Source organism: Polypterus senegalus, chromosome 1 (genome assembly GCF_016835505.1).
Source record: "Polypterus senegalus isolate Bchr_013 chromosome 1, ASM1683550v1, whole genome shotgun sequence".
Taxonomy (NCBI): Eukaryota; Metazoa; Chordata; class Cladistia; order Polypteriformes; family Polypteridae; genus Polypterus; species Polypterus senegalus.
Window position 1 is genome coordinate 171,671,782 of NC_053154.1, and position 21,613 is coordinate 171,693,394.

The following is a 21,613-nucleotide window of genomic DNA, read 5'->3' on the forward strand; positions in this document are numbered from 1 at the left end:
ACTAAAATGGATTAAATTGGTTTGAGAATATTAAGCTATTAGCAATACTACATGTCAAAAGTCTTTGTAGCTTATAAATAGTCAATATTGGTAATGTTTTTATTCTTCCCTAAATAGAAAGAGATGTTTAAAGAAATCTTCATGCTACAATATTAATCAAATGCTAAAATACCTTGTTATGATAGCCCCTAGGCTGCAACAATGTTATTTTTTATTTAAACAATAGTGACAGACTTGAAAGTCCACTACAAATGATAATGTTTTTATAGTTGTTCATTTTTGTAAAATCAAAATAAGATATTTTACTCAATGAGAGATGCTATGCAATACATTAAGAAAATGTTGTACACAATACAGCAGATCTGTAGAGACATCCATTTTTTTTACTGTCAAGCATAGTAGGTGATTAAAAAAAATAAAACACCATTGTTGTTTTATATGTTTCTTGAGTAATGTCGACAATATAACCACAATTAGTTTCCCTAGAGTGTTCTACTTTTCCTCCCACATCCCAAAGACCTGTGAGTCTGGTTAACTGGTGATTTCTAAATTGTCTCCATGATATAGTGGTTTCTTGACCAAGGTTAGTTCCTTTTTTGCTCCTGGTATTGCTGGGGTAGTTTCCAGTACTGTGACCCAAAATTGAATTACTGAATTTTCATAACAAATGACCGTAATTGGAAGTGATTTGTTTTTTTCTGGGGATAATCTGTAGTCGCCAAACAAAACACGTCTTAATGCTAATTCCACTTGATTTTATCGTAGGAGTTGTTTACCATTACTCATCCATGTTATAAGTAAAGGAGTTTGGCACTGGAGCATTGAATGCTGGTCTAAGTAAAAGCTAATCAAAGAAACCCTTCTGTTCAATTTGCATCATGTGCTTGGTGACATTAGTAGTTAATGAACAATCTCTGAAACCCTTTGTGTTCTGTATTTGAAGAGCAGGACCATCATATACACATGTAGACATCTCTAAGCAGCACATAAGCTGATCTTGATTTTTCTGACCAAATACATCCAAACAAGTTTAAGCCATTCTGGTGGTGCCTTTGCTGTTGAGATTTTTTGATTTTTTTTTTTTTTTTAAACCAGCTAGACATTCCTTTAAAGCACATTAACCACTTTACATTGTGTAAGACGTTTGTGAAGTGACAGAATGCACCCTGCTATATTTTTTGAGGTCAAAACATACAAAGATGTTACCTTTAAGCCAATATGTTTGAAAACATGTAGATACACTAAGAGCGTGGCAGTAAATTCATTCAGTGGAGCTAGGTGGTATAACCCTGGAAACAGAAAAGTGACTGAAATCCAAGTCTCTGCTTTGTTTGTATACTCAAACAATTTAGATGACTATTATACTGACATTTACTATGTCCTTCTGGGCTATCCCTAAGCCCCAAAAGGAACCAAGGGGGTCCAAACATGTTAAATATGAGGGGTTTGTTAACAGAAAGTTTAGACACAAGAAGATGTTAAACGCTAAGTGTTGTTAAATGCTAAGTGTCTTAAACACAAGAAGGTGTTAAATGTCTTCACTAAATGCTGTATTTAAATGCTAAACATCCAATTTAAATGCTATAAGTGCAACATATAGCATTAAAGCACAACATTTAGCCATTTAAGTTGGGCATTTGGATGCAACATTAAGCAATTTAAATGCGACTTTTAGCCTTTTAAGTTGGATATTTATCATTTAAGTTTGATATTTATTTAAGTGCAACATTTAACCATTTTGAAGAAACGTTTAGCATCAATGTGTTTCATGTAATTTGGACATTTAGCTGAGGCTTTCACCATTTGGGTTAATATTTTCTATTTAAACTAGTGATTTCACATTTTGCACCTCAAAAACTGCACATATTTGAGAAAAACAGATAATTTTTACATTTGCATGCTGCAGATATACTTAAAAAAAAAACGAGAACAACATTTTACCAATGGAACCTCACATTTCAATCGTAGTGTTCTGCCAGAGCCGGTAAAAATTGGAAGGCCAGAAGTGCAATGAAAAATGACCAGAAGGTGACAACAAATTCAAAACTAAAACCCAGTATGGAATCAAATATCATAAACAGAACTTCCTAGCCAAAAGTTCAAGAAGTAAAATTTGAAAAAATTAGCATTAATGAAAGGTTTTGAGAGTGTGCCCACAAACTTGGACAACAGATAATGCATAATGCCAGCTGTAAAGGACAGCATGCATGTGATTTTGTCCCAGCCAGAACTGGCCCTATCTCTTTAACTAGCCTGAAGACCAATAAAAGCTGTATGCTTCCCTGACCCACTGGATGACATCATTCCTGCGCTTTGATACCCATTCAGATACCCACAGGAAATACTGGGAACTGTAGTGTAGGGAGGCAGCCCTTCTGGGGTCTGTGGGTGCCTCCAAAGGCTGCTACAAGGAGTTACACTCTTTACTTAATGGGATATCTGATTGACCCAGAAGTTCTCCCGAGTCCAAGATAAAAGAGACCACTCGACCACATCCAGGTGTTTTAAGGTCGGGTGTGGAGGACGGATGAAATTCATCTGGGGGCTGTGAAGAAAGTCAAAAGAGATAAGCATCGTGGTTGGTTTGTCACTTTTGAAGCTTTTGTATAAGGTATTTTGTGTGAATACACCTTTACTTATACCAGAACATAGGTTTAGGGGTGCTGCAATGCCCTTTGGTGGTCACACAGTTTAAATATTGTTTATGTCAGTGCTGTAATTTCTGGGGATGTGGTTACAAAGTGGGATCTGAATATTAGCAACACGGTTACAAAATGGAGGCATCCATAACATAACCAAAATGGCATCCTGACATAAAAACCACACACACACAAGAAGTTTACTCCTGTAAAATGAGTCAAAAATGCTACAGTTTGTTTTCAACAAGAAAAAATATTTTTTTTGTGTAACAGAAACATGTAAATATCAATACGTCAACATACATGTGACATATTATGAGACAGTCACTAATGCACAGCTTGATATTGCAATGGGACATTTTCCTTATTTTTTTTGTGTTGCTTGAGCATGAGGGGGTAGAATGTCAGTGCCTGATCTGCATGATTGTGTTATTTTAGGCTACTACAGCACAAAGCTCATTGACATCCACATTTCCCCTGACACATATGACACTTGCTGTATTGTGAACAGTGTTTAGGGAGATAATCCATTTCTATGTGATCACAAACATTTTGCCTTTTTGCCAGACTCCTGATTGCACCACAGTTTACCTTCAAGTGACTAAATTCACCAGGTATATCATGCAGTTCAGTCGTACAGTGCTGTATGCATCAGTTTCACTATCCTTGTCAATGTCTGATGACCAATTCACATTGTCATTACTAGTTGATTCAATAAAGGTTTCAGTTTGTTTGTTCTAAAACTGGCTTTGCAGGTCCTTGTTAATGTGCAATTGTGTTTTGCTTGAAGGCACCACCCCACTCATGAATATTGATGAGTTACATTATCATTAACAAAATGAATAGAAATATTAATGCTTTTTTGCAGTATGTAATTCCATCCACTAGATGTTTGCAAAATATTGTAAAGTTATTAGGGCTTAACGCAATAAAGGCAGATCAATACACGTCACCTCTAGTCTGACTCTGGCTTCTTAACTATAATAAAATTGAATTCCAAACGCAAGTTAGGATTGGACTTAACACAAAGGTGGTTCAACAAGAAAAGTAAAAATCTTAGGAAAAGATTAAGAAGTCCAAAGGAAACATTTATGGCTCAGTGAAAATAACAAAATCATAAAATGTAATACTTTATAATTTTAAGAGAAGACCATATTTCCTGTGCCCACCATACTATAAACATTGAGACAGCTGGCCTCCTGGCGTTTGCTGTTTCATTGATTGTGTACAGTAACTGAAATGTGACTCTGTTGGATTTACCCTTTGCTGTTCTACTTGCTGTGTGACTTTGGAGTGAGTACTGTAGAAGTAAACCAACTTAAAGACTCAAGACAATCCATGAAAGAAAAGCTAGCGCTCTTGTTGATAAAAATGGAGAGTTTAACCAGAGTAATAACACTGAAAGAATTTAGAATTATTTGATAAAAAGGAGGAAACTCCACATGAATGAAGGGACTATATTCAGATTCTACACTGGACAGAGGCTCAGGTTGACGAGGAGCCATGGCCCTGGAGCAGTGAGTAGACAGTGCTTACTTCTACACAGCTAGAAGTCCATATAATCAAATCGTAACCTATGTGTTTCTCTCTAGTGGTACATTGGTAATGCCCCTTTTATAATTTGCCTCTCCGTTGCCTTCCACGTGAGAAGCAGCCTTCAAGAAACAAATGTTTATATGTAGATGGGCTAGGTGGCTCATCCCGTAAATAAGAGAAGCTGGCCTTTTACTCTGCTTTATTTATGTGACATGCGTTAGGTGACCTAGAGGGTTTGTATTTAAATGCTCATATTTCTGCATGCTCTTACCCTGCTTCACTGTAAAACAAAAGGAACTGAACTTTTTTTTTTTTTTTTTTTTTTTTGTTTTTCTTGGTTATAATTCTATTACTGTACCTCTCAATTTAATCAATTGCTTAAACTAAGGAATGTTAATTTAAATTATTAAACACATTGAGGGCAAATGAACCCCTTCATTTTTTATTGAACACCAACGGATCTTACCTTTTCCTCATTTGATATATTTATTACAATTAAATGTGAAATGATACATCTGGGGCGGCACGGTGGTGCAGTGGTAGCGCTGCTGCCTCGCAGTAAGGAGACCTGGGTTCACTTCTCTGGTCCTCCCTGCGTGGAGTTTGCATGTTCTCCCTGTGTCTGCGTGGGTTTCCTCTGAGTGCTCCGGTTTCCTCCCACAGTCCAAAGACATGCAGGTTAGGTGCACTGGTGATTCTAAATTATCCCTAGTGTGTGCTTGATGTGTGGGTGTGTGTGCATCCTGCGGTGGGCTGGCGCCCTTCCCGGGGTTTGTTTCCTGCCTTGTGCCCTGCGTTGGCTGGGATTGACTCTAACAGACCCCGTGACTCTGTAGTTAGGATATAGCAGGTGGGATAATGGATGGATGATACATCTGCCTGGTTTCTTAAAATGCTATTTCCATTACAGGGGGCATAAGAAGTTGTGGCCGATTAGCTTGAAATATATAGTAACGTAACTAGGATGCAGCCTAGTTGCAGTGCACACTTGCATACTCTTCAGGACATTTTCAAGTCACCAGTCAATCCATCATGTACTGTGTCTTTTTAAGATATGAAAGGACACATGGATGCTTTCAAAAAATCCATTGGACCATGGCTGGGCTGGTTACTGAAACCAACTATGGCTATAAACACTGTGCCATCATCATGCCAAAAAGATATAGGAACAGTCTCACTCATTGGTTAACACTTTATAGAATCATTCTTATTAAAATATATATGTTTCATAGGTGTTTGTCATGATGTCTAGAATCCTCTCTATTAAGGCACATATTGTAAGTGTTTGTCATATCATAAGAAAGAATTCTGGGCTCCATGTCAGAAAGAGTACAGTACATCAGAAACTTGCTTTGTGTGTGTCATGGGATGACATGAGAACAGAAGCCATCTGTGTAAGAGCAGTGAAATATGAAACTGCAGTCCCTACCCAAGGGGAGCAGGCTAATCAGCCAATCGTACATATTATGTGAGAGCTTTTGGTTGGCAAGAAAGCTATCAGTGGCTATAGCACCACCACACTGGCACAGGATAGAGCTAAATCCTGTGGGTAGTCCTCAGGGAAGAGGGAGACGCACACAAACGCACATATTGTAAGCAAAGAAGATCCTACATATGCTAGTGTTTAGTACAGGAGGTGATAGGGGGCAGCAGGGCCTTTTTGTGTGTGTATGTGTGCTGAAAAGCATTACTTAGGGACAAAAGCATGAGAGAGAGAGAGAGAGAGAGAGGTAACTTGGAGGGAAGCTTGAAATTCTTCCCTGGGTGACAGGTGACCAACAGAAATGCCAGGCCTCCTTCTTAAGAGTTGGAGGAAATGCTAGAGGTGGCAACATTTCTTTGCAGCTAGGTAACACATATTCCCAGGACACAACATTGAGCAATACACTGCCACTCTGATGTGGTAAGTAAAGGGGATTTTGACTTAGAAACCTGGACCTTTAAGGCCAACAGAAGGCTCAGGGGTGCAGGGATCACTTTTGAGAGTTCTATCTTTAATGTCCTTGGAGCAAATGATAGGCAGTTCCTGACATTCAATAGCCCATAATGACAAAGTGTTATGAGAAAGGTGTGCAAATTTATTAAAAATCAAAACCTGAAATCTACTATTTGTATAATTATTCAAACACTTTTTTGTGGCACTCCAAATTATGGTCAGGTGCATCCTATGTGCTTTAATTCTCCCTAAGATGTGTCTAGATCTTGACTGAAGTCCATCTGTGGCAGACTGAATTGATTGGACATTGTTTATAAAGTCATTCACCTGTGTATATGTAAGATCCCACAGTTCACACTGCATGTCAGGACAAAAAACATGCCCCAAAATCAAAGGAAATTTCTATAGTTCTTTGTCGTGATGCATAGATCAGGGCCAGGGTATAAAACAATTTCTAATGGTTTAAATGTTCTCAGAAGCACAGTGACCTCAGTAATTGTGAAATGGAAATTTGGAACCACCAGGACTCCTCCTAGAATTGGCCATGCAGCCAAACTGAGTAACCGGGCAAAAATGAACTTGGTCAGAGAATTTGATCAAGGACCCAATGGTCACTCTAACAGCTTCAGAAGTCTTCTGCTGAAATGGGAGATGGAGTACATATTGTAGAGTTTCTAGCTGGAAGCCACTTATGCCAAAACTGGTCTAATGATACAAAAATGTAACTCTTTGGGCAGAACTCTAAGCAGTATATTTGACAAAGACAAGACATTTAGATAAATGGATAGATACTTTATTAATCCCAAGGGGAAATTCACATAATCCAGCAGCAGTATACTGATACAAAGAAACAATATTAAATTAAATAGTAATAAAAATGAAAAAAAATGAAAAAAATTAAAATAAAATGAATGTTAGCATTTACTCCCCCAGGTGGAATTGAAGAGTCGCATAGTGTGGGGGAGGAACGATCTCCTCAGTCTGTCAGTGGAGCAGGACAGTGACAAAAGTCTGTCACTGAAGCTACTCCTCTGTCTGGAGATGACCTACCTAATGCCATCCTTATGGTGAAGCCATATGGTGACATCATCATGCTATAGGGGTGCTTCTCTGCAGCAGGGACAGATCAACAGGTCAGAATTGAAGTAAGGATGAATACAACTAAATACAGTGAGGTCCTTGAAAGAAATATGCAGCAGAATGCGTGTGGCTTCAAATTGTGTCAATAGTTCAACTTTCAGCACCACAATGACCTGAAGCTTAGAGCCAACACTACACTGGAGTGGCTTTGTGACAAGTGTCTGACTGTCTCTGAGTGACCCAGCAAAAGCCCAAACTCCACAGATCATCTGTGGAGAGACCTGAAGATGGCAGTTTATAGGTGTTCCCATCCAGTCTAACAGAGCTTGAGAGGTTCTGCCAGGAATAATGGGATAAACTAATCAAATCTATATGCACAAAGCTTGTAGAGACTTATCTAAGAAGATACTGAGCTAGAATTGCAGCCAAAGGGATTTCTACAAAGTACTGACTTAAGAGTGTGAGTGCTTATACGAATGAGATATTTAAGTTTGAGTTTTTTGACTTCACCTTGTTTTCACTTTGTCATCATGGGTGATTGAGTTTTAAATTATCTACAACGCAATAAATTGTGCAGAAAGTGAAGTGGACTGAATACTTTCTGAATCAACTGTTTGTACCTTTTTGCTTCCATGGGATATTCCTAAGTCAAAACCTGCTTTTAAACTACACATTGAAACTGTCCCAGTCGTTGGAACAAATACATTTTTGAATCTCTCATGACTTCTCAAGATAACTTTTTCAGAAAAGACACAAAGCAAACAGATACAGGGAATTTTTCAGCAACAGAATTTGATACCTAATGCCACAACTGGCACAATATTCTCAAAATAACAAACTTGTTTACATTAAAGCTGAAGTTCAAGGCCGTTCAAACATTTTCTCACATGAAATTCTTCGTCTGATATACAACTCTTCTATCTGATATGACACTTGAGAAATAATATGGTTTGATTGCAGAACTAATACTCGCTACGTCCATCATCAGAAAAAACAGTAACATTAAATGAATATTGTTGTATATTGTTGCAACAATAAAGATTTTAACTTAAAGACCTAAGGGTGTTGTAACTTTATACAACTGATAATATGCAGACAGAAATATTTGTGTTTAATTAACTGCAAAAGTAAACTGTAAATAGGTATTTATGCATTATAAGTATACACATACTCTTGAATTATAATAGGAATTGCATTACCCAGAATTTTAAACAGATTTAAGGATGGCAATCAGTGGCATAGCGTAGTAGGGGCGGCAGGGCGGCCCGCCCCAGGCGGCACTTTTAGGGGGCGGCAAAGAATTACTGTATATTTTAGTCTTTTAAATTGAAATAACTAAATAAGGGGGTGGCGAAATTTTCCTCCGCCCCGGGCGGCTGACACCCATGCTACGCCACTGATGGCAATGGGAAATGTAACAGGCAAAAGCAAAAAGAGGTGTGGCTTGATTTGAACATTATGATTGACAGAATAAGAAAGAGAAGGAGAGAGAGCTAAAGGAAGAACTCCTCAGAGTTAAAGACACAACAGTAAGTGAGTGCTTACTCGGGGTTGTGTACAGGAATAAGAAGGAGGACATCTGAAAATCTCAGCCATCTATTGAGTGTCTGTAGGAAACATATTGAAAGATAAAAGGGGTTCTGGGAGTCCAGCAGTGTCATTGAACAAGACAAGGAGTAATGGTTTTATCACTTTTAAATAGGTCTAGATAGATAGATACTTTATTAATCCCAAGGGGAAATTCACATAATCCAGCAGCAGTATACTGATACATAAAACAATATTAAATTAAAGAGTAATAAAAATGCATGTAAAAGCAGACAATAACTTTGAGTAATGTTAATATTTACTCCCTGGGGTGGAATTGAAGAGTCGCATAGTGTGGGGGAGGAACGATCTCCTCAGTCTGTCAAGGAGCTGCTCCTCTGCCTGGAAATGACACTGTTCAGTGGATGCAGTGGATTCTTCATGATTGACAGGAGTTTGCTTAGCGCCCGTCGATTTGCTACAGATGTTAAACTGTCCAGCTTTATTCCTACAATAGAACCTGCCTTCCTAACAAGTTTGTCCAGGCGTGAGACGTCCTTCTTCTTTATGCTGCCTCCCCAGCACACCACCGCGTAGAAGAGAGCACTCGCTAGTCTGCTCTGACCTTTCTTACATAGAGCATCAGTATTGGCAGTCCAGTCCAATTTGTCATCTAGCTGCACTCCCAGGTATTTATACAGTAGGTGTGCACCGTCTGCACACAGTCACCTCTGATGATCACAGGGTCCATGAGGGGCCTGGGTCTCCTAAAATCCACCACCAGTTCCTTGGTCTTGCTGGTGTTCAGGTGGAAGTGGTTTGAGTCGCACCATTTAACAAAGTCTTTGATTAGCTTCCTGTACTCCTCCTCCTGCCCACTCCTGATGCAGCCCACGATAGCAGTGTTGTCAGCGAACTTTTGCACGTGGCAGGACTCCAAATCGTATTGGAAGTCCGATGTATATAAGCTGAACAGGACCGGAGAAAGTACAGTCCCCTGTGGCGCTCCTATGTTGCTGACCACAATGTGAGACCTGCATTTCCCGAGACGCACATACTGAGGTCTGTCTGTAAGATAGTCCACGATCCATGCCACCAGATCTGCCACTAGATCTGCAGACTGTCAATATTTTCTATAAGACAGCCATTGGAAAGAGAATGGTGGTAATCCAGCAGTGAGATTTTGAAGTGCATCAGAGGTGGAAGGGTGTGGTTGAACAATCAAAAACATTTTTTTGCTGGAAAAGCTGACTGGAAGAAAGATGTAAATCAAGCAAAAGGGAAATATTGACAGTGACTTCAGGACTGCTGGGCACTGTATGATAATGTGTAAGGGAGTCAAGCTTATCAAGCTGAGTTGAAGATTTCACAAGATATAGATTAGTTTTGGTTGTTTCAGAAGAAGAAAGTTAGAATTTCCCCAAGGCAGACAGGGAGCTTATTCAATATGTATCCAAAAGTAATCTTCGTATAGTGCTGTAGATGAACTTCTCTCTCTGTCTATCTCTCTCTCTATATACACTCACCTAAAGGATTATTAGGAACACCATACTAATATAGTGTTTGACCCCCTTTCGCCTTCAGAACTGCCTTAATTCTACATGGCATTGATTCAACAAGGTGCTGGAAGCATTCTTTAGAAATGTTGGCCCATATTGATAGGATAGCATCTTGCAGTTGATGGAGATTTGTGGGATGCACATCAGGGCACGAAGCTCCCGTTCCACCACATCCCAAAGATGCTCTATTGGGTTGAGATCTGGTGACTGTGGGGGCCATTTTAGTACAGTGAACTCATTGTCATGTTCAAGAAACCAATCTGAAATGATTCGAGCTTTGTGACATGGTGCATTATCCTGCTGGAAGTAGCTATCAGAGGATGGGTACATGGTGGTCATGAAGGGATGGACATGGTCAGAAACAATGCTCAGGTAGCCCGTGGCATTTAAACGATGCCCAATTGGCACTAAGGGGCCTAAAGTGTGCCAAGAAAACATCCCCTACACCATTACACCACCACCACCAGCCTGCACAGTGGTAACAAGGCATGATGGATCCATGTTCTCATTCTGTTTACGCCAAATTCTGACTTTACCATTTGAATGTCTCAACAGAAATTGAGATTCATCAGACCAGGCAACATTTTTCCAGTCTTCAACTGTCCAATTTTGGTGAGCTCATGCAAATTGTAGCCTCTTTTTCCTATTTGTAGTGGAGATGAGTGGTACCCGGTGTGGTCTTCTGCTGTTGTAGCCCATCCACCTCAAGGTTGTGCATGTTGTGGCTTCACAAATGCTTTGCTGCATACCTCGGTTGTAACGAGTGGTTATTTCAGTCAAAGTTGCTCTTCTATCAGCTTGAATCAATCGGCCCATTCTCCTCTGACCTCTAGCATCAACAAGGCATTTTCGCCCACAGGACTGCCACATACTGGATGTTTTTCCATTTTCACACCATTCTTTGTAAACCCTAGAAATGGTTGTGCGTGAAAATCCCAGTAACTGAGCAGATTGTGAAATACTCAGACCGGCCCATCTGGCACCAACAACCATGCCACCCTCAAAATTGCTTAAATCACCTTTCTTTCCCATTCTGACATTCAGTTTGGAGTTCAGGAGATTGTGTTGACCAGGACCACACCCCTAAATGCATTGAAGCAATTGCCATGTGATTGATTAGATAATTGCATTAATGAGAAATTGAACAGGGGTTCCTAATAATCCTTTAGGTAAGTGTATATATATATTGTGGCAGATGCCTGGGGCGATGACCTGGCCGGGACGCCTTGGAGGACCAGAGAGGGCGTACGCCCACCTCAGACCACGTGGGGCCAGCCACCCTGGTTGCTATGGGGCCCATGGGTACAGAGCTTTGAAGCTCAACCCTGTAGGGGCCCATGGTCACTGCTAGGGGGCGCCCCAGTGCCTTGGAGACCCTGGACCTCAGCACTTCCGCCACACCCGGAAGTGCCGGGGGGAAGAAGGGCAGGGACACCCAGAGTGCTTCTGGGGTTGCAGCTGGCACTCCCGCCACACTGGGGCGTGTCGGTGTGAGGTTGCCGGAACACACCTGGAGCACATCCGGGTACTTATAAAAGGGGCCGACTCCCTTCATTCAGGGCTGGAGTCGGGCGAGGAGAGGACGAAGCAGGAGAAGAGAGAGTGGAGGCGGCCTGAAGAAAAAGGCAGAGTGTATGAGAGGCCTGGACTTTGTCTGCTTTTCACGAGAGAACTACTTAACAGATTTAGATCAGGACCTTTTCTATAATTTGCTTGAACATGCCAGTTGATTTTGCGACTTCTCTCATCACGCTAAGTATCATAGTTCACTTGCGGTACCGATTTATTTGCAGAAATCTGAGTGAGAGGCTGTGCACCAGCCTTCGTTCAAGTCGATCTCGGCACGTGTTGGAACATACCTTTCCTCCGCTTAGCTTACAGCTTAATCTACAGATTGTTAAGGAGTAATGTTTGACATTTTTGAGAGAGAGATCAGAGCTGCGTCTGTTTTAGAGGGTAACTGCTGATTGTCAGAGATATCACGGCCACATGATTTTCCCCCCACACGGGTTAGGTGTGGTGGGATGGAACACTCTCTCGTCAGAGCTGAACATGATCAGATAAAGTGCCAACGTTTGATGTATGAGTGTACCTACCTTCCACTTGGCCAAAATTACTTTTTTTTTTTTATTGGTTTTTAAAGTTTGTCCTCTGCAGTGGGCTGGCGCCCTGCCCGGGGTTTGTTTCCTGCCTTGTGTCCTGTGTTGGCTGGGATTGGCTCCAGCAGACCCCCGTGACCCTGTAGTTAGGATATAGCAGGTTGGATAATGGATGAATGGAAAGTTTGTCCTGTTTCACTACTACATGGGCAGAGCTGCGGGTGACAGGTAGTATCATATAAAAGGAACATAAGGCTGTACTGATACCCCAATTTAGTAAGTTGAATTGGACCAAATAGGAATGCTGCATTTGAGAAGCTGAAGAGAGTTTGGTTCACCACCAAAGAAAACTAACAGCATATGGCTAGGAGCAACAGCATGTTCCAAAAAAACCAGTATAGGTTTTCAAGAAGGTTTTATAGTTATCAGCAGCCAGTCCTAAGAGAAGCACTGCAGTGAAAAATTCAGCATCAGTATGCTGGAGAAAGATATTTATATTGTTATTAACACCCCGAATTACTTAATTTTTCATTAAATATACAAGCTCTCTTTCATTAGTTCAGTTTCTTTCAGCCTCTGTCCCACCCTTCTCTGTTACCCCTTTATAAATTGGATTGTGCCCCTCCATCAATGTTTAAACACAACACCAGCACATCTATTTAATTACTGTAAAACAAGCTAACCTTTTCCTTTCATTTCTAAAGATGAGCTTTGATGATTAAAAGGTGTTTGAATATCAGATTGAGACTCATGGCTTATGTGTGTTGCAGGACCAGGACAGTTCAGGGGCGACCCTCTTACACCTGGCCACTCGCTTTGGTCACAGAGATCTGGTCCAGTGGCTCATGCAAGCAGGGAGCAATGCTGAGCTGGAGACTGACTGTGGCGCTCTACCTGCCCACTATGCTGCAGCCAGGGGAGACTTAACCTGTCTCAAATTACTCATCGATCAGGCACCCAGGTAAGAGACTGACTTCTCTTTGCAGTTTAGCCAGGATGTGAAGCAAGTCACCTGACTGTCGTGATGATCATAGTGGATGAAAGTGAGTTGCCATGTCCAGTATGCCTATTTTATTGTATTCTGTAAACTTACTGCTATACACGTTGTTGTCTTGTTTATTTTAGTTAGGCTGGTTGCTTTCTACAGCATCCTGTCATATTTTAATTAGGAAAAGGTCCAATTTGTACATTATAATGAAAGAAGTTATATAAAGTCAGAAGTGACCGAGTGAAACCCTAAAGTATTGATTGACTGATGCATATGTAATGCATTTCATTATTAAAAATGCTACTAGCAATAAAGGTTGCTTGCTTGATGAATGTATTCATTTGTTCATTCATTGGTTGGTTGACTGTGTGATTGAATGAATAATTATATGATGCTTAGAAAAATATGATTTGAGCGGTTTGGACTTCAGAGCTGAATGGTTATTGGAGGTAATCAAACATCACATTGATAAACATGCTGGGAAGTACAACTCTATAAACAGTGATCAGAGGTAATTTGTTCATGGTTATCATGTAGTACAGCGAGTATTTGCTATCTGCTGAAACGGGATGTACAAAGGTATATGATTAGCCAATGCAGTCTTGATTTGAACTTTTGAGCATTTCATGGGCTGACTTCCAGAGATGAGATGCTGCAAAGCTGTACGAGTGTATTATTTATTTATTAATTTATGTTTCTATTTTTAATGAATTGCACGGAAGGCACAGCTTAGAGATGGGCAAACATGCTGCAATAGTATCCAGGTATGTAAATAATCTGTTTGTAGATGACCCAAACATGACCCACTGCAAAAGTGGAGAAAGTCATGTCAGTGGCAGCCTCATGAACATCTTGACTTTTACCCTTCTGAAGTTTTTGTTTGTTGTTTATGTACTGTATTACACAGTTTTCATTATCAGGGAAGGCAAGGGAAAAAGTATAAAAGACCTATATAAAGCCATTCATTTTTTCACATATCCACTAAAGTTCATTACAGTGTTGAGGGGATCAGGAGTTTATCCAAGGGCGCAGGTCAGAAATTATAGGCTGGTCCAGATCTGATTATGCAATTTTCATTACGCTATAACCTATTATGTTTATTACATAGAAAATCACCCGAAAAATCCCGGACCATTAAGAAGTGTGCGAACTGACGACATGAAGAATCGTCTTCGCGCCAAACCGGAATTGTCCCCGCATAAATCAAAGTCATCCAGACGATCTGGATCTGCATAATTAGATCTGGACCACCCTATATAGACACACTAGTGAGCCACTTTCCAATAACTCCAGACTAAAATGGTAAAAAGGACATTTGAAAGCTATGGAGTATGGTGCGATAAAATCTCAAAAATCCAAAAAGTAACAGTATTCAGCAATGCCCAGATTAAGACCCTTACATGCCCCATGGGGGACTTAGGACCTTAACAGAAAGATGATCATGCTCCTAACAATAAATCATATAGACACCCTGCTGTGGGGTATTACCCAGTCTTGCTTTCAGTACACAGGATTGTTTCATCAAGTTATGGATTGGTAAAAAGGCTCCTTGTTTTCCCAGGCCCTGCTGGGAGCACACCCAGAATAACGTGACGGTTGGTCTGCTCCTGTATACAGTACCTAACAGCGCCGGTGAGGGGACTGAATTTGATATTTGTGAATGTTTGAACCAGCTAAATGAGCCCCCAGAGACAGACCTGCAGTCACTGAATTAACATAACCTGGGCTTGTGAGTCACCATTACATTACTGTGTTGTCAATGACCACATCCAAAGATCTTCTTTATCATGTTGTACTGAATACAATACGATCTCTAAATGGTGCATCTAAAAATTCAAATTACCTTTAAACTGGGTGGCACAGTTGTGCTGATCACTGCCGCTGTCTGATGGATCCAAGCCATCTCTGCCTGTCATTGTCATGTGAAGTTTTGATGATTTTAAAATATCTCTGGGTTACAAGGGTTTATGGGTGGACACTGTAGTGGACTTGTGCCTCTTCCAGAGCTAATTCTTGCCTTGTTGTAATAGACGTCACCCCCCTGCGCACCCGACACAACCGCACCGACCACCACCACCACCACCATATCCCTGAAGTAGATTAGTTTAAGTATGTTTTTAAACACATTGAGTTTTCAAAGGGGAAAAGTGGCAGGGGAGTAACCCACTCATCAAATATTGAAAAAATGCATAGCTTTAAAGCAGTCCAAAATAAAGAGAGTAAGCATTTATCTTTTTGAAATTAGGTATTTTGAAAATTTAAGCGATGTCTCCAGGAATATAAAAATGTTTTGTAAAATATTAAAGCTATCAAAAGTATCGCTTTGCTATACAGGCAAATGAGGCTGTAAAAAAGATAATGAGATTTTCAGCACTCGTGCTACTTGGTTATTTGTCAGTCGGCCATCCCATGTGAGTTAAATCTATCCTGGTAAGCCTTTGGGACTATAATTAGCGCACTGTTGACAGATCAGTAAACAGACGCTAGTACTTGGGGCTGTCCAAAAACAGTGTGCCTGGTGTGTGCATTACAGTTTGTAATGTGATCGAGCTGTAAACAGCAGGTCAGTGGTGGGCAGCAGCTGCTTTCAAAGACATCAGACAGATAGATACTGACAATATAACATAACATGACATCAAATCGGCTTAATTCAATTAAGGTTCATGGGTGAACAGCAATAGCTCCATGACAGAAACCAGCCCTGGACAGGCCACTAGTCCATCACATGGTATATTCACAGACACATTGGAAAAATTTAAAATTCAGAATTTACCATGTATTTGGAATGTGGATTAAAAAGTGGATATGTATGTTTTCTGTTAAAATACAATGAGAAAATATGTTTCTTCTATGTTTGTTTTAGTTAGTTTAATTTAAGTGGACCTGTTTTTTCCTTTAGCTAAGGCTGGCAAATTTAAGCACAAGGAGGAACAAATTCTGGATATGACCTCAATTCATTACAAAGCATACTCACTTGTGCACATATGCTTATTTATAGGGATTAATTTAAGTCTCTGATAACCCTAACCTAGTGCTCAACTCCTGGCTTGATCACAGCTTGTGGAGTTTGAACGTTCTCTCTACATCTGTGTGGATTTCTCTAGGTACTCTAGTTATAATCCCACTTTCCAAAGCCATGCAGCATTGTTTAGTGTTCTTGTGTGCACGAATATATATGTCCTGCAAAGGACTGGGACACAATACTGTCAGCATAGACTGTGGCTTTCCATGCCACGTTCACAGATGGATGAAATGTACTGAACCAGAACAAAATGACAGAATCACAGGCAAAAGAAACAAGCATATCTGAAACCTAGCTGAATTTCAGATATCACAGAACATTCTAAAACTGTAAGATCTATGCAATATCCATCTTAATAATAGGATAAGTGTCTTTTTGTCTGTCAGTTTGCTATGTCTCTGACATTCCAACAGATGACTCATCACAAACATTTTTAGTAATCAAATTGCATTTGGCATTCCAACAGATGGCACTCACATCTCACACTCATTAATACTGCTTTAATGTCTCCCAAACAAAACGGCATATAGCAGAGACAAATGTATTACATTACATTGTGTATCAAAAACATTTGTAGTAATGCATTTTACTACTGCAAATGTTTTTGTGTCTCTGCCATCTGTTGGAGTGACAAATGCAATGTATTTTATTAATATATCCATCCATCCATCCATTATCCAACCTGCTATATCCTAACTACAGGGTCACAGGGGTCTGCTGGAGCCAATCCCAGCCAATACAGGGAGCAAGGCAGGAAACAAACCCTGGGCAGGGTGCCAGCCCACCGCAGTTTATTAATACATACATTACAAAATACATTCCAAACATTAGTGTTGAGATTATTTAAATTTTGACCCATCTCAGATGGGTAGCACTGCTAGTCAGGTAGGGTTGGAGAGCATGCACTGGTACAGTGCGTTGACGCACCCACCACATGACGAAACAGCTTGGGATTCTGGTTGGTAACCCCCCAGGTAGTCACTCATTCCAGTCCCACCCTCCAGAAATGATCCTCTATCTTCCGGAGCCAGGTGTTATGTGGCCATCCCCTTGGCCTAGTTTAGCCACTCAGGTCCTCAACAATGAGGATTCTGTGAGCCGGATCACCCTCGGGGAATTGCACCACATGGCTGTAGTGCTGTAACTGAAGCTCCCTCACAATGCAGGTAATGTGCCTCATTCGGGACTCCATTAGCAACTGCTCATTCGACACATAGTCAGACCAACGGTGAAGAGACACAGTACCAAAGGAGTCCAATCTTTGTCTTAGGTCACTGGATAGCATCCATTTCTCACAAACATATAGCAAGGCAGGAAGCACCCGGACTCTAAAGACTTGGACCTTCGTCCTTTTGCATAGATATTGGAATCGCCACACATCCCTTTCCAGAGACCTCTTTGACCCCCCATGCTCTCTCAATCCATCTACTGACTTCATAGAAAGAGTTACCAGATACATGAATGTCACTACCAAGGTAAGTAAACCTCTTGACAAGGTCGACCCTCTCTCTGCAGACAGACACTGCAGACAGACACACTGCTGATGGCTGTGCCCAAGAGGTCATTAAAGGCCTGGATCTTGGTTTTTATCCAGGACACTTGCAAGCCCAGACACTCAGACTCCTCACCTAGTCTCTCTAGCGCCCCGATCATAGCCTGTACTGACTCAGCGAACATCACAGCATTGCCAGCAAAGTCAAGATCAGTGAATCTTTCTTTGACAACAGATGCCCCACGCTTTACAAAAATTGATAAAGGCTGCAAAGAAACTCTGCTGATATTCGCATTTGGGCTCCATGAGAACCCTCAATGCCAAGATGCGGTCGATTGTAGATGACTTCTTAGGCATAAAAGCAGACTGTTCCGGTCGCTGGTAGGTGAGCAAGTTATCACGGATCCAATTGAGGACGAACCTAGTAAGGACCTTACCCAGCACTGAGAGCAATGTTGTCCCCCTGTAGTTGTCACAATCCAGGCAATAACCCTTTCTTTTCCAGATAGGGATGACAAGTCCCATTTTCCAGTCAGTTGACTGACTGGCACAGCTATTGCCAGACATAAAAGGCCATTCAATCTAGCCATTATTCTTAAATCCTTGGATTCATTCACCCTGCCTTTCCTCACCCATTATTCTAAACATATAACTATGAAGTGACCTGCCATATGATGAAGACAGCTGTCCATATATTCTTACATCTGCTTATCTATCCAATTATGCATAATTAAAAGCTACACAAGAATCTATTGATAATCAAACATTTCATCCATAGATCTATCCATAATACATCCTCAGTTTTTCAGGCCAACAAATATCAACAATAGAACATATCAGATTTTGTTTTACTATACAAGGAAAAGCAAAAACAAATCTTTAATGAGATGAGACTTTAATGTGTGTGTGTGTGTGTGTGTGTGTATGTGTGTAGGAATAAGTGAATAGCAATGAGTTTAATGATGGCAAAACTAAGATGGTATAATGGCATAATAGACAGCCCTACAGCTGTCTCACAGAGACAGAATTCATTTGATGATAAGTTTTACAGGTGCTGACACACTAATGAAGTAAGCAATTCATTCAGACGCCACCAGCACATATGACAGCTGCACACTCAGTCATCAGGCTGTGTGTGTTTAATGAAGTTCTTGTAGCATTTCATCCTGTTGTGTTTTAAATAATGGCAGGGTCTCTGTTTCATTAACATGCCTAGGCAATGCTTTTAAATATCTTTGTTGCTCTGAATAAATAGCTTCCTTCTTGGCTTTTTTATCTTGAATCATCTTATTTTTTCCACGGGTGTCCTCAAGTGTGGATTTCTCTATTTAGCAAAACTACTAAATAAAAGATTAAAAGAAAATTTGCTTCTTGTAGGATCTTTATCAAAACTCAAAATAATTTACTATTTCTTGCTAGTAGTCTTCTGTTACTTATTTTGGAGTCATACTCCATAATTTCATTTGGAATTCATTCATGTGGAACCCATTTTCCCAGTTAAAAGAGAGCCCTTGTTTGGACCATAATTAAATCAACACTGTCATGGTACAGCACACGAGTCAGCCAGTAAAACATCTTCTGGACACTGACAATATTATGATTGCCAGTTATAAAAGGTCACCACTGAAAGGGAGTGCCACCCCTCAAAATTAGTTATAGAAACTCTTGGGACACCAGTGTAACTTCAAAACACTGTGGTACAGTGGGAAGTATATGCCATTATGATAGATTTATCTACTATATAGTATGTCTCCCTGCTCTCCATTATGATGTCCAGGTGCCCAGGAATTACCTTTTAATAGAAGACTGGAATCTGGGGTTACAGGGACTCCTGGGGATGTTATGAATAACAGCAGTTATTCTCCAGCATCTCAGGAAGTCATATATTGGCTTCACTCTGAAATACAGTAGTTCCAGGAAGGGATGTAAATGGACATCCTCACTACAGGCCTGACAAATGTAGCTGTCAGGAGGAGTATTGACAAGAGTTTACTTTTTTGAAGAAGGAAAATGAGAGGCAAAAGAAAGGCAGCAGGAGTGATCAGAGAAAGGCAAGTAGTATGTCCAGGTAGGCTAGGTGGTCTGCCACCAGACCAAATAGATAAGAGAATTATTACTTAATTAGTCAGGTTTATTATTTTTCCCTCATTTGTATCATTTTACTTCAAGACCCTGCATCCTCCTGTATACTTATATTTTAGTTATATTAAATATCTTTTGTTTGATATGTATTTTGCCTCTTTGGTACATAATAGTTTAGGAGTAAATCCCTGCTCTACTATCTATCAACTCTTGACAGTCAATTGAAATTGATGTGCATTCAGTTAATTGTTTTATGTTCTGCCTTTTAAACAATTTCATATATTTTAAATATGTTCATTAATGTGTAGTCTGCTATATTGCTGTTCTTTTTTGTAACTCCACACATACATCTTGATATAAACCATATGGGCAAACCAGTCCAATTTGGTGCCAGTCTCAAGCCTAGATAAATCCTTGGCAAAACCTTAATGATGGAATCAATCCAATCAGGTTTGGAAAAATTAAAATCATATTTTCTTTCTTTATTATTTTCCCCTAGTGGCAAATAGTATAAAACGTGTCCTGAATTAACTGTCCCTATCCTACTCTCTATCTCTTATTTGCATCTCAAACATATAGCAAAACAAGGCTGAAAGAAACATATACAGGTGTCCGTCAGTTAACCGTACATATTAGGACAAAAAGTAGTGCTTTGCCTGTCAGGTTTTGCAGCTTAATAATATAATTTTTGTGTTATTGTTAGTATTTCCCATTCAGCATTTATTTAAATAACTTTTTTACTACTCTGTTGTTTTGAGTATTTGCTAGTCTTTATGAAGTTTGCATGTTTACTATTTATACAGTGCTTCAGTAGGAGCCATAAATGAGGATGCAGCTGCCAGACACATACTTACACATTTCCTTGTGAAGTCACAACAGGATGAGCTCTGCAGCTATAGCGTGCCTGAACTTTGTTAAAACATGAAAGGTAGTAAAATTTAAATGAAAAAATTTCACTGGACAACAAAGATTTTGCTTCTTGACAACTTTTAAGTGTCCATCCATCCATCTTCTAATCCGCTGAATCCGAATACAGGGTCACAGGGGTCTGCTGGAGCCAATCCCAGGCAACACAGGGCACAAGGCAGGAACCAATCCTGGGCAGGGTGCCAACCCACCACAGGACACACACAAACACACCAAGCACACACTAGGGCCAATTTAGAATCGCCAATCCACCTAACCTGCATGTCTTTGGATCGTGGGAGGAAACCGGAGCGCCCGGAGGATACCCACGCAGACACGGGGAGAACATGCAAACTCCACGCAGGGAGGACCCGGGAAGCGAACCCGGGTCTCCTAACTGCGGGGCAGCAGCGCTACCACTGCGCCACCGTGCCACCCCACTTTTGAGTGTATCTTTTGGATTTTGGCTTGCAAATTTAAAAAGTTACCTTTAAATTTTCTATATCATGTTTTTTGCGATCATCTATTTTAATGATTTCCTCTCTTATGCTAAGTATACATACATGGTACAATAACTACAACTGGAACATCTGTGGTTATCTAAAAGTAATGGTACTGCTAGCAGGAATGCAGCTCAGGGGTACAAAGTACTGTGAATGGCTCAGCCATGGTAAAGCATCTCATTAAATTTAAAAGAACTGACAGCCCTGTAAGCATTTGGTTGCAAGGCAGAACCACATGTAACAC

The 21,613-nt window shown here is 40.3% G+C and overlaps 1 protein-coding gene across 1 annotated transcript in view; it reads left to right on the forward strand.

Annotated features, from left to right (window-relative positions):
* LOC120535275 (espin-like protein) overlaps positions 1–21,613 on the forward strand; it is a 128,128-nt gene that overhangs the window by 1,396 nt on the left and 105,119 nt on the right. Inside the window, exon 2 of the mRNA XM_039763007.1 lies at positions 13,147–13,337. Coding sequence (XP_039618941.1) covers positions 13,147–13,337 — 191 coding nt within the window. The remainder of the gene's footprint in view (positions 1–13,146; positions 13,338–21,613) is intronic.